General features: G+C 36.2%; 1 protein-coding gene across 1 annotated transcript; it reads left to right on the top strand.

Moving 5' to 3' along the window:
- The first annotated feature begins 3,537 nt into the window (after positions 1–3,537).
- On the top strand, positions 3,538–10,203 carry Croc (forkhead box protein crocodile). The gene is made up of 2 exons (XM_083098041.1): positions 3,538–5,788; positions 7,396–10,203. The coding sequence occupies exons 1-2, from the start codon at positions 4,431–4,433 to the stop codon at positions 7,520–7,522; spliced, it is 1,485 nt and encodes a 494-aa protein (XP_082954167.1). The 5' UTR covers positions 3,538–4,430; the 3' UTR covers positions 7,523–10,203.
- The last annotated feature ends 4,046 nt before the right edge of the window (positions 10,204–14,249 follow it).

Raw genomic sequence — 14,249 nt, forward strand, 5'->3', positions numbered from 1 at the left:
TCGACATGAGTCGAGAAAAAAACAATGTCAAACACATATAATATTTTAAATATATATTTGGATATACAGAGTGTCCCAGATCACCCGTACATCCCTTTTAAAATGAAAATAAATGGCTTTTATCAAAAATCGCGAACAATTTTTAAGTAAATCGGGTACGCTCTATCAAATGGTGATATTTTCAACTTCTGATTCCGACCGGAAATACGCCATCCGCATCGGAAGTCGAATTTTTTTAGAGGTACATGGTACTTTTTATTACAGATTCCAATTGTACATGAAAAAATAAGAAACTTTTGTATCAAACGTTTTTTCTGAAACGTATTTTTTTTTTAAATATGTTTAAAATTTTTTTAATGCATTTAATGCATTCTTTCAAGCGTCAGACACGAGAATCCATTTATTGCAGCCAAAATCTAAAAACTTTCTTTTCCAAATCTGTGGAAATTTTATAAAAGAAGAATATTTAAAACCATTTTCTTCAAATATTATATTCTCATTAAAAGAAAATCAAAAACCTATTAATGAAATTATTTTGCGATCAGAATGTGAGGAATATCTGAACGAATTAACGTTGAAAGATCACATAAACATAGTTAAAATTGTTCGAGAGAACTGTTTAACATTTTATGTGACTGCTGCAGAAGAAATTTGTAAAAGGTTACCTATAAATAATGAATTTTTATTAAAGTTACAAATTTTTCAACCATCTGTAAGTTTATTCGATAATAATAGACAAACATCATTTGATGATGTTTCTTTCGTAGCTAAAACTCTCGGCGGTTTTGATGAAGATGCTTTAAAAAAAGAATGGATTGCATTAGCATCAGACAGTGGAAGAAAAACAAAATTTTTCTAAATTAAATTTTGACAATATGTGGTGTTCGCGAGCGAATCCGACAGTGGACAGTAAGAGCAGAAGGTCTTTCAGTAAAAAAAGTGCGCCACGTTTGACAAAACGAAAAGTGACATTTATTAAAGTCAAACTTAAAAGACAAGTGTTTAGTGCAGCGATGGAGTGATTCGCGGAACAGCGGTCTTCGCGAGCGGAATCGCGAGCGTTGCAGCGATATAAAAGCGTTTTCCGAATTCGTAAGCGGTCGTATAATGCGGTTAATCAGCGGTTTTATCTAAGAGATTGCGGAAAGTCCAAGAGAGTAAGCGGTCGTTATAAGCGGTTTACTATGCGGTTTAACTAAGCGGTTTAACAAGGCGGTTTGACGAAAAGTGCGAGACTTCCCTTGCTCGCGTGCGGTGCCCGTTATAAGGCGAGCGGAATTTTGGGCCCGTAGCGACGTGGCCCAATAATTTTTGTGCTTTAGCGGTGACCTCATGGCGCCGCGCGTAATTGGCCGCCGATGAGGTCTAAGGTAGACAATACTTTAATTGTCATGCGCGCAACCTTTTTCTATCAGCTGATTGGCAATCAGCTGATCGTGACGTATGGGCGCGCATGCCCATACGCCTCTCTTATTTTGTCGACGGTTGATGTTGTTGTTGTCAATGTTTATAATCAGCGTTTCTCGGTCGAAGAAAAAATGCGAGATAATGGGAACGGTCGCGTTTTTGTGAAGGATCGAAAGCTCGAGAAGATTCTTGACGCCCGTTAAATTTGAATCCTCGAGTCATAGAATATAATTTGAAATATTTGCGAAATTGAATTCCAGATGATTTTTATGATTTTCGAACATGTGGAAAGCAATTTTACAACGTCGGCACACGAATAATGTTTCTAAATATTCCAATTTAACGAATATTATAAATACTATTCGGACGCTTCCGAATTCTAATGCCGATCCTGAGAGAATGTTTTCTCTTTTGAACAATTTAAAAACGAAAACACGTAATAGCTTTACAACGGTTTCCGTTAATGCTATTTGTGTGTTTAAGTCCGCATTAAAAACTAGAGGAGAAACAGCTTTAAATATGCTCATTAATGAAGAGCATTTATCTCTTACATCGGCGGATAAATTATATGCCGCTAATAAAAACAATTTAAAAGTCCATGCGGATGCTGACGTAGCAGGCCCTTCCTGCGATAAATAATTTTAAAATAAATTTTTATATATACCACTTAAAAAATAAGTGTGTAAAGATATATATATATATATATATATATGTATGTATGTATGTAAGGAAATGTGAAATAATATTTTGACCTTTTATCAATTAGAAAATTGATTATATTTTATTATTTTATTATAATTTTATTTTTTATTTTTATTTATTATTTATCATTATTTTATTATTTTATTTTAATTTTATTTTTATTATTATTCATTTATTAAATTTTTTACATTTCCTTTTTAACGGAAGAGACCATCACCTTCTCGCGGTTTCCGTTGAGCAACAAGATGTACGTCATACATTAATACAAAATAATAATAAAAAATACAATTCTATTAAAATAAATTTAAATATTTTATTACAATTATTTTTTTAAAGAAATTTTTTTAATAAAAAAGCGTACATATTGACGAGTGGAAAAATTTAGATAAAAATTGAGATAAAAATATGTTAGATAAAAATTTAAATAAAAATATGTAAAATTTGTTTTTGTATATGTTATATTCTCTTTTTTAAACAACATATAACTTTTATAAAAGAGAAATCAATAGGGAAATATTATGTGTGATAATAAGTATCGCTGCGATACTTGCAACGATGCAACTTGCATCGCCAACTCGCCAGCTCGAGATTTCGAGGATCACATAGCTATTGTATTCAGACAGATAGGTAAGATACACTAGACCTCTCAGGAGAGAAGGGGATAGAAGCTAATCTATCCGTCTTCCTCTGTAAACCGAAAATGACCGAATGTCGAGCGTACACGGATGAGAGCTTATGCCTTAGTGTGCGAAAGTGGTGGGGATACAAATCGTGCCGCCGCTGGACGCAGCATGTGCAATCTGGTAGCCTTGACTGATAGCACTATCTAATTTCTAAAACGTGCGCCGTAAAATCTGAATCACACGGCAGTCTGAGACAGTTGGTTCTCTCACTTGTCACCCTAAACATCCTCAACACTTGCTCGATCTCCAGCTGATAAAACACCGCGCGCATACAACTATCACTCGTTTCCACCGTTATCGCTTTCTCCAGACAAGATCCACCGAGATCACCACCTTAATCCTCGTGCTCGTTGTTCCGCTTGGTATCCGCGAAAAGTATCCGACGGCCGTTCGGGCCGCGGAAAAATTCCGCGTCGCGGCGTGCGGTTCGGCTCTTACTCGCAACCCTCCTCGAGCCCTGCGCGAGTCGTCGAGGGCGTGACCGCGCGAACGACTGGGGCGCGATCATTGGCAAGGTCGTGACCGGGGCGGACGTACGTCAAAGCGAAGCCGGCAGCGCGTCCGGATTGGCACCACGATATAGGCGGAGCCGTAGACGGCCGTGCGGCCAATAGCGCGGCGCGACGAGCGGAAACCTCGTGATTTTTTGAAAGCGACACGAACGGCGCAGCCGTCCTCGGGCAACGCCGAGCACTCCGGGCCGCGCGCGATGCCGAGCTCCCAGTGTGTTTTTACTCGAGGTTGAGTAAACTCCGGCCTGTTGTGTATCATAATACCGCGGCGTGCACACGCGGGTACTAACGGGGTTAGCGTGCGTCTCGCGTTAGCGGCACCAAGTCGCGCCGATCAACTGAATGCATCTTCGCCTCTCCTACCTTCGCCGCGGCACCCGACCCGACCCGTCCGTCTTTCGTGTGTCTGGGAAGATTCCCGGGATACACGGTCAACAAAATACCACTGCGGAGCAGCAGGCGCGCGGGGCGCGCCGCGGATTCCGTGAGCGACGACGCGCTGTTTTTCGGGGTATCAGCTGAGCATCATTGCACGTAGGATATTTATTGATCTGTCTCGAACAATATCCTTGGATCGCGGTAATGCAGTGACAAGTAAGTGCGCGTGCTCAAAGTGCCCCGAGTGACGGATACGTGCGTGAATCTTTTCGCTCGCGAATGTAATATCCGATTGTTAAGAAGGAAGATGATTATTGGTTAAAGGTAGAGGACAAGCTACAGTTGAAAATATATAACAATTAATTCTATCGGCGAATAATAGTTTACTATTGTAAAGGAAAACAATTTAAAACAAGAGGAAACAATACATGACGAAATAAAATAAAAACCTACATAAACAAAGAAGTCATCTCTCGATTAAAGAAAATAAACAATTTTTAATACAAGCATCATTCTTTAAGATAAACAAACAAGTTCACCGATGAAGAAGCGATCATAACCGTCCTATTCGGAGATATCCTTTCACGGCCACTCAAAAAACATGTGTATCGTATAATTATCTCTCTACAGAAGCAAAGATAGCGAGGCCATATCATTCATTGAAAAGAAGACAGCTTCTCTTGTTCTAGTCAGAAAAAAAGATTTTTTTTCGTTTTAATCCGTGTTTCACGATTGTTGAAGACAAAAAATGCATACGCTCTTTAGCGAGCAGAATGCATACTATCGACATGCGACGGCGGTGCCGGTGGGCATGGGCACTCCGTCGTATCCGGGGGTGGGCGCCACCCCGGGTTACTACGAACAATATCGTTACGGCGGCTACGCGACGGCCGCCGGCTACCCGGTGTCAGGTATCGGCCAACAGCACATCCATCACGCCGGCAAGGACATGGTGAAGCCGCCGTACTCGTACATCGCGCTGATTGCCATGGCCATTCAGAATGCGCCCGACAAGAAGATCACGCTGAACGGCATCTACCAGTTTATCATGGAACGATTCCCGTACTATCGCGAGAACAAGCAGGGCTGGCAAAACTCCATTCGGCACAATCTCAGCCTGAACGAGTGCTTCATCAAGGTGCCGCGCGACGATAAGAAACCGGGTAAGGGCAGCTATTGGTCTCTCGACCCCGACAGCTACAACATGTTCGACAACGGCTCTTACTTGAGACGCCGCAGACGCTTCAAGAAGAAGGACGCGCTTAAGGAGAAAGAGGAGGCGCTCAAGCGGCAGGGTCTAGTGCCGGAGAAACGGGTACAGGAGGATGCCAAGTCCGGCGGCAGCCAGGTTGCGTTGCCGCCGCCGGATACGCCAGCGAAGAAGCTCAGCGCTCTGGAGAGCAGCACCACCGGCTTATGCAAGCCTAAGCGGGAACCGGTGAACGATCACAACGCCGGAAATCATTGTATGGCGGCGGTCCAGGCGAGCAAATACGGCTTGCACAGCCCGATACAGGATACCAAGACGACGACGGCCGTTGCGGCGCCCGGGCAGAGCGTCATCCAGACAGCCTTAAGTCACCAGGTGCACCAGGCGCATCAGGTGCACCAGGAGTCGATTCAGGACGTGTCCATGGCCGGCCTGGACCCGACCAGCTTCAGCGTGGACGCGCTGATGACCACGCGGGAGAACAGCGGCGGCCTGATGGCGCGGGACAATCAGCATCACTCGCACCATCCGCACGGTCTCCAGCATCCTCACTCCATCATGAGCAGCAGGGAGTCCATGGGTAGCGGCAGCAGAGACCTGTCATCCGCGTGCACCACCACGACCACCACGACCGCCGCGGTAGTGGCGATGATGGCCACCACGGGCTACGGACACACCAGCACGGTTTCCCGGGGCAACACCTCGCCGCCCGGGACGATGTACACGCCGTATTGCGCGCCGGCGGCCGCCGGATACGCCATCATGGATCACGCCGAGTACAACTCGAGGAACCACGCGACCAACGCCGTAGGACACTCGCAGTGGTATCAGGACGCCGCGAGCCCCGACGCAGCGATCTACCAGGACACCCAGTCCCCGAGCTGTCAGCTTTACAGGTAAGGCGGATGATGGGTTGAGTTCTTTGATCGGTTCGCATTGTTTTCATTCCATGAAAAGTATGGTATTTGAGCAAAGTCTCTCTTTTATAAAGATTGTCATGAATATAATTGTTATAATAATTGTTACAATAAATAAATATAATAATTATATAAACTAATCTGCCTTTTATAAAGATTATCATGAATATATCGTTATAATAAATAAATATAATATAGTTATATAAATTGATTAACTAAAGGATATGAATTGTTGATGTGATGCGTACATCATTTAATGTGATCGTAAAGATTGTTTCTTTATATAATATCAAATATAATATAACACACATATTAAATTCAATGTGTGTCTTTATTTTGAGCTTACAATTAATACATATATTCATACAATATTATAAATTGATATTAATTAAAATTTATCTTAAAATAATGAGGTGTTTTAAACTAAAAGTACCAAATATTAAAAGTTAAAATCCAATAAATTTTTCATCATTGATAATAAAAAAAAAATATATTGTTTATGTAAATATGTAGATATGTGAAAATATATAAATTGTGGCATTTTATCCACATACATACATATATGCACACATATATACATACATATACGTACATTGTATATTAGACATAATGTCATTGTGTCAACAAAAATAGTGTAATAGTGGAGCAATAGTGGAGCTAGACATGATTTGTATACCAAGCTAAATAATACAGTTTTTATTATAAAATTATTAGATATTAATTGATATTAATTTAAATTATAAACTTAATATATTTATCGTATATTTACTTAGAATATTATATATATTTATTTATTTATTTATTTTATTTATTTATTTATTTATTCATTTATTTATTTATTTATCTACCGTAACTATATTATATTATAATATTATCCCTTTCTTGAAAAGTACTAAAAGTATATAAAGTACTTCTTTGTTACTGTAAACAGCATTTTAAGAGATTGATCTTTTAATTAATTAAAATGGTATGATTAAATATAATTTATTCAGATGCATAAGTATACCTTGCAAGAGTAACTTTCTCTTATGAGCAATTTCTCCATTGTAAATAAATCGCGGCGAAAGTTTATTACACAGATAGTGGTAACTTTTGTGTAAAAGTTTGACAAGTCGCACCTCTTAAAAAAACTTACATTTTTAATTTTAACACTTTATTTACCATATGACACACCCTCAATCTTCCAATATTTAATGACTGATGCATAAAAATCAAAATTAATATAATTTTTATAATGTAGCACTTTAATACATTGCATATTTAAAAATTGACGTAGAGCTTATGTTACCAAATTTTTTTTGCACGAGAAAATTCCGTTTTAATAGGATATCGATTGTATCAGTGAATTAATAATTTATAGTACCTTTCACATAAATCTAGGATTCATAGATGAAATTTTTTACATAGAAGACTTTTCACGGTTTGAGTCATAGTTGTTGATAGAAATTGATTATTTAAACCAATAACCATAGTATATTTGTTGAAAAAAGTATCAGTTTTTTAATAAATTTTAGATATTATAAATAAGATTAATTAAAATCGCGAATTAATTAAAATCCTTCAGAATGCAATTTAATCTGTCGCAGATCCAGCCCACCGACACCGCTTTCGACGGGCGCGGCGCCGTCTCCTCCGCTGTACCACAGATATTATCAAGACTGTAACGCTGTTAACACCAGTGGCAATCTGCCGATAACGTTGCATAAGTACTGAGAATATCGGAATTCAAGGTCCCATCAACGGGACCTTGAAGAACATCATGGTGATCATTACGATCCGGGCTTGGTTTACGTGAAACAAGAATGGATCCCCTCGACGGACGAACTCGCCAAGGAGTGGAACTAGAAAATGTCTCGGAGAGGAATCTGGTAAAGAAAAAAAAAATGACGTAACTCTAGTTTCCTGCCCGTATCGAATCGTATCTTCTTATCGCGAAAAATCGTTGTCGGTTAATATGTAGGTAATTAGTTAATGCGACGATTAGCGTAATGAATCGTGAATGTCGTTGAGGATAGTTATGTGATAAGCAGCGGGTTAATAGCGAATTCGGTTGGATGCACTAGTGCATATTGGTGCACATTTTAAGGACTGCATATAAATTTACAATAGTATAATTAAAATAAATTAATTAATATTATAAATTATTATTATTATTATTATTCATTACACGCAATAATAATAATATAACTCGGAAAATTAATTTGACTTATTTTAGTTATTTATACTAGTGTAAATTTGTACGACAGCCTTTAAGTGCATCTAACCGAATTCGTTACAAGCTAAAACTTCTATCGAGATTTCGATAGAAAAATACGTCGGTCAAAAATCCACAATATTACTTTTCTCATTTTTCTACATCGTTGTAATATTACAACAATCTTCAATTGATTCGAAATAAATTAGTTAAATAATGTTTTTGTTTATAATGTAAGTCAACTACCAGAAAATTTTAACATATTCTTTCGAGACTGGAAAAAGATCTCTAATAGACAATTTCCCGGAAAATTTGATAATATTCCGATTAGAAGGATTTTGTAATCTTATCCAAGTGATTAAAATCAATAGCTCCCAGAATAAAAGATAAGCATGTGTAAGAAGGATCATAAATTTCAATCGGTGAGAGAATTTCCTCTTCCCTTTTGACACACCGAAAGATTCATCGTTTTTAATCAACAGGGTTGTAAATTCGATAGCCGTGCGAGTCGATTTTCCTTATTTCAATCGATAGTCTCGAGATTTAATGAATGGGGCGCGAGTGAACGTCCGGGAAGAGGAAATAAACTGCGAATTTCGACTTAATCGTTCTCACCTGCGCAAACATCGCGAAACCCGTCACTGACCTACCTATCTGACAAATTTTTTCAGCCATCGCCGAATCATGTTTTCGCGCGCATCTGTGCAAACCGCCGTAAATCGCGCGAGGCGCGTGGAAATATCGCCCGGCGCGTCTCTGTTTGCCAATTGTTTGCTTCCGATAGGTATAGCGATAAGGACGAATCAAAGTCATCGGCCCGGATCGTGCGGTTTGGATTTTCGGTCGAGTGTGCGATTTTTCACGGAATTCGCATTACGTCGAACAATATCCCGATATTTCGAAAATATGACTGCATGATTTGCTCACGTATTTTTGTTCTTTCCGCCGGGGTATCTTTGGAGCGGGTTAAAAAAGTCATTGTTTGCTTTGCGCGACGCGTTTTGCGTCGAGTATTTCCCGATCCCGAAATGTCCGCTTTTTTAACCGTGATTATTCCGCAACGAGTAGTTTCAGAATTTTTGCATTTAATGTGGATACGCCATGTTGGATACATGAGCGAATTATAAGTAACTCGGGGAACAAATGGGTGTATCGTCCGATTATTTTATATTTGTAAGTAGAAATGGTTTAATATTTTAATGTATCTCGGGATAACGGGAGCCCCCGGAGAATTCATGTCCCCTTCATAAAATAATGTTTAATAGCGATATGATTCTCTCGCAATCGTTTTCGTAGCAAGCAAGATTTATTTAAAATTGTTTTATGACGACACACGATTCGTGTGCATCGTTCTGTACTTAAATATAGATTAAAATTTACGGCGCCGCGATATATCTTCATCGATAAATCGGGAAACGATAATCGTCACGATTCGAAACGTTCCGGTAGCATGGTGCAAGAAATAGCAAAGTTACATAATAATGTATATAGTATTATATATTGAGAAAAACTAATCGTGATCTTATGTTTTCGATGTCGATGGTGAAAATTTATTCAGTTTTAATCATCGCCTCTAGAGAAATGTTCAAAATTCAAATATTCGACGATGGAGACAGCGAAGAGAATTGTAAAAATAATAATAGCTTTAGCGATTAGTGGGATACTTTCTTCTTGCAAGAAATTGCACCTCGTTCTTGTGCATTTAATCATGTGATGACCTTCCTTGGTGCCGGAGATTTATGCGATATATTCGACGAAAAAAAGAGCTGAGATAATATATATATATACATATATATATTTATTAATCGCGCGTACATTAAATACGAATCATGTGAATAATAATTAGCGTTTAATGCTCGAATCGATAATTACATAACCGGTCAGATTTCTGCATGTACATTATTAAGAGCATCGAATATACATACATATAGATAGAAATAGATTGTATATATAGAATGAAGCATTATATATGTATAAATAGACAGATCTATACATATATATATATCTGTATATATACATATATACATATACAGACATACATGTATAATGTATATGTAATATATATATATATATATATATATATATATATATATATGTATTTCGCATATATATATATACGCGCGCGCGTCTATTGATATTAATATTATTATTATACTATTATACGTACCAGTACACGTAGGAATGAGTACGTCATGCGAATGCGAACACACTTACGAAATAAACGTAAAAATCTCGAATAATTGTTTTGTCTCTCTTTCAAAACCCGTCATGAAAGCTGCTTGCATCATGTGCATCGTTTTGTTTACGAGGCATGCACTTGCAAAAGTATTATTAGTGAAAACGTTGGGTGTTTATTGCTTGCCATCGCGTGACATCGTGTTTGGACGCGAAATATGTTTTTATATTTGTACTTATTGGTAAAACTATACCGGCGGAAATATTGATGACTGCGCTGTGAAAATAAACTAAGTATGCGTAAAAATAACTCGATGTTTAATTGTTGCATCGACGATCATTGTTGCAACTTTGTCCGCGTTTTATTATTATGTCGTATTTATATTTATTATTTGACACACAATTTAAATTCACGTTTTGGGAATTAGAAGAAAATGTTAAAAGAAAGAGAAAAATTAATATTCATATATTGAAATTTAAAGATTTTTATAAATATATAATACACGACAAATTAAGAACAGAACAAAATTACAGAGCAAAGTGTAGATTGCCATTTGTGTTCCAGGAAGATTTAATTTATTCATGTAACGTTAAAGCTTTAAAGTCAAACTTTTTTCTCTCCATAATATTTCTAAAATACATAAAATTTATAAAATAAATAAAATTTTCTGCAAATTCTTTTTTATATTTCCAGGAAATATTCTGCATGGAACGATATGTGCCAAAATAATTCTATATAATTAATTTCTTATATTAATTCTACATTTTTCATGACAAATGAATAGTAAACATATCCGCGTAAAGCCCAAGCAAAATTATTGGCGATGAAATGACAGAGCTTGCTGCGAATTTCGCAGAATTCTCGATAGATTAATGTCGCGTCTCGTAATGTGCGAGAGCGGAAACGTTTATACTGCTCCAACATTCGACCAAACCAAATCGGCATTCCGTCTTTTCGCGCCGCGGGATTTATGATGGTTGCATGGATCTAACACGTAGCACATCCGCCTGCTTTTGACACCCGCATGTTCCCGATCTGCATCAGCTGACGATTAATTTTAGTAGCGATCCAAGAATCGTTATTCCGTCGACAGCGAAGGCGTATTGTGGCTGATGATATCGAAAGGTAGTTCACCGAAATATCCATGCCACTTATTTTATCGACGCGCATATCGAGAACGAAGATAGTAATTGGAAAAGCACTGTTATAAAAAAATTATATTCGATTCTTAAAATGATTGAGCGATAAAGGCCATTGCTTGTAGAATTTTAGAAAGAATCGTGTAATTGTGGGAAATGAAAAAAAACGAGCATTCAAACGAAAATTTATAGATATAAAAATCTCTAAATATTACAATGTGTTAGATTCTCTATAGAAAGGCTCACCATCTAAAAATCGCAGATACAGTAGACACAGTTTGCGAATTGCATGCACATTCCAAGAATAGCTACAAAATTCAAGAATTCGAGAATTTAGGACTTTTTAGATTGAAAATTTTCCTGCCTAAGAATATATAAAATGCGACTTTGTAAATGCAGAAAGAACTGCACACTTCCGGTGAACGGGATAAAACTTTTACATATCTTGAAGAGGAACAAAATAGATTAACGCTTGTTTGAGAGGGATTTTGGGAATCTGACAGTGGCGGCGTGTAGGTTAATATAGAGACTGTATCTTTCAACGAACCAACAGATTGATGGGTTCGTTCAAAACCCTTGTTCTTAAACCCCTTTATTCGGAGCACGTGTTTCGACAGATGGGGTTAAGTCCGGCCTGAGGCGGAAGACCACGTCGAACCTTTAGCGAAACGTGATTTTAAATCGACTGGTACAAATCTATGGTTGCTTTCACAGAGAGAACTTGTACACAGAGAAAAGTATTTCTTTACATTTAGTATATCAATTTGTTTGACTTATATTTGTCCCGCTAAAGGAAAAATTATTTTATACAAATATCATTTGTTTGAATAAAAATTTGATTGTTTCGTTGCATTAATTTATATTGTTTACCCGAAAAATGACAATTATTTGAAATAATACTGATTCAAATAAGAGTGTTGTTTGTTTCAATTAACTTATTATTTGGAACAGCCAATAATATGTGGCACATGTTTCTTCGCTTGCCGTTACGCGGCGCACCAGTCTTAACTTTTCTCGTATTCAATATTTATTATAAAATGTATATAAAGGACTAGTATTAAACAGTAAGATCTAAAGTATATTTTTTTCCTCTTAGCACTAGCGCGAGAAAGAGGATGTTACTCACACGCAGGTTCTCTGATCATGTGCATTTTGAGCATCCTCTTTCTGACGTATCACTGTTTATCAGTTTAATTTCAAATTGAATTAAAAATAATTTATTTAATAATCTCGATTCCTTGTTGGCATTTAGAATATTAAACAGATTATTTGAAATTAGACAGAAAAAAGCTTTTAGACGACATGATGCTGTGTTGTGGGTTAATTGTTAAAGGTTAAAGTCAAAGAAAAAGTAAAATTCTTCAAGATAAAATTTTATTTAAAATAAACATATACGTTATTTGAAAGTCAAACAATCGTATTTGTTAAATCGAATATTAGTTTGGTTGGACTATTCCAATAATTAAATTTATTTGACTTCAGCAAAATTTGTTAAAATCCAAAGAAATATTTTTCTCTGTGTATTAGTATTCGATTATACATTAACGTGGAAAATGTTGCTGCATTAATGTTTGTTAATTAACATTTAATTGAGTATATATTGGATTACAAAAAAAAATACTTTGAGTCATATGTTATATAATTAATATCATAAAAATTAAATTATATATATATTTAAAATATTTAAGATGTATTTAAATACTTTTATGAGTCATTGTATATTTGCCTGGTAAATTTTACATATATCAGTTTTTCCTTGAAAACTGAAATATAATTAATTATTTTCTTACAATTATTTTCTGCATAATTTATATCTATACATTTTTTCCTTTTATTTCTAATCGTATAGTAGATAAATATCTAAAAAATGCGGATATGAATTGTATACGTTTGCTACATTCATGCACCGTTCATCATATAAATTAATAATATCAGTGAGTGAAAACTAAGTATGTCGAAAGAGCTATTTGCATTGCGCGTAAATGCCATTATTGACTTTTCAATAATCCACACAAACACACAAATTCAGCCATCCGAATGCGACGCTAAGAACCACGATTCGAGGGTGAACAAGTCAATGCAGCAACCCCTCTCGTTCTTTATCTCTACGGTAAACATTTTGCGATATCCATCCGAGGTTGCTCGCATCACATAATTTTTTGGTAGATGAAATAAATATTCTAATAGAGAAATAAAATAAAGAGAGTATATTTTTCAATATATTTTTTTATTGTATATACAATATATAATAAAATATATTATATATATATATATATTTTTTTTATTATATATAATATACATAATATATAAAAAAAATATATTGATTTTTATCATGTTTTTAAGGAAAGAATCGTGCTTCATAAACTTATGAAAAATGATCAAAGTGATCGACATTAAAAGTATTAAACAGGTGTGATAAATGATAGTTTGACGATAGATGATAAATGATACATTTTTTCACTTTTTTAAAAATTATAATAAAAACCTCGATGTCAGGCACCAAACGATTAAAGTATGAAACACATGGTGCATAGTGAAAAGAATATGTTCTCCTGGGAAAATATTCTTTTTACAAAAAATGTTTGAGAGTTGAGGTCAATTTATCTCGTAAACACGAGAGAGAATCGCTTTGCATTTCTCAGAGAGTCACTATTTAATTATATTTTCAAGATAATACATAATTTCTCAAAATTTTAATTACGTCAACATACATTGCATCGACTTACGAGATATTCTTTCGTTATTAAAAAAATGGTCTAAAAGAGTGGAATAAAAACGTTGCAAAATATTTGTTCGCAAAAGATCTTCGCGTCTCGAGCTAAAGCGAAATTTGAGAATTTGAATTAAATTCGAGAAACTCGACGGTCTCCCGGCGATTATTTCGGGATTACAAAATCCTCTTCGTGCGCATAGCATGTTTCTGCCTAGCGC

The sequence above is a fragment of the Camponotus vicinus genome, unplaced genomic scaffold, assembly GCF_025532165.1.
Source record: "Camponotus vicinus isolate PSW18456_S1 unplaced genomic scaffold, iyCamVici1.0 SCAF_4, whole genome shotgun sequence".
NCBI lineage: Eukaryota > Metazoa > Arthropoda > Insecta > Hymenoptera > Formicidae > Camponotus > Camponotus vicinus.

Excerpts from the sequence above, each read along its gene's own strand:
- Croc (XM_083098041.1), top strand. The coding sequence starts at position 4,431 with ATGCATACGCTCTTTAGCGAGCAGAATGCATACTATCGACATGCGACG. Across the intron at positions 5,789-7,395 it reads CCGAGCTGTCAGCTTTACAG|ATCCAGCCCACCGACACCGC; the intron begins GTAAGGCGGATG and ends AATCTGTCGCAG.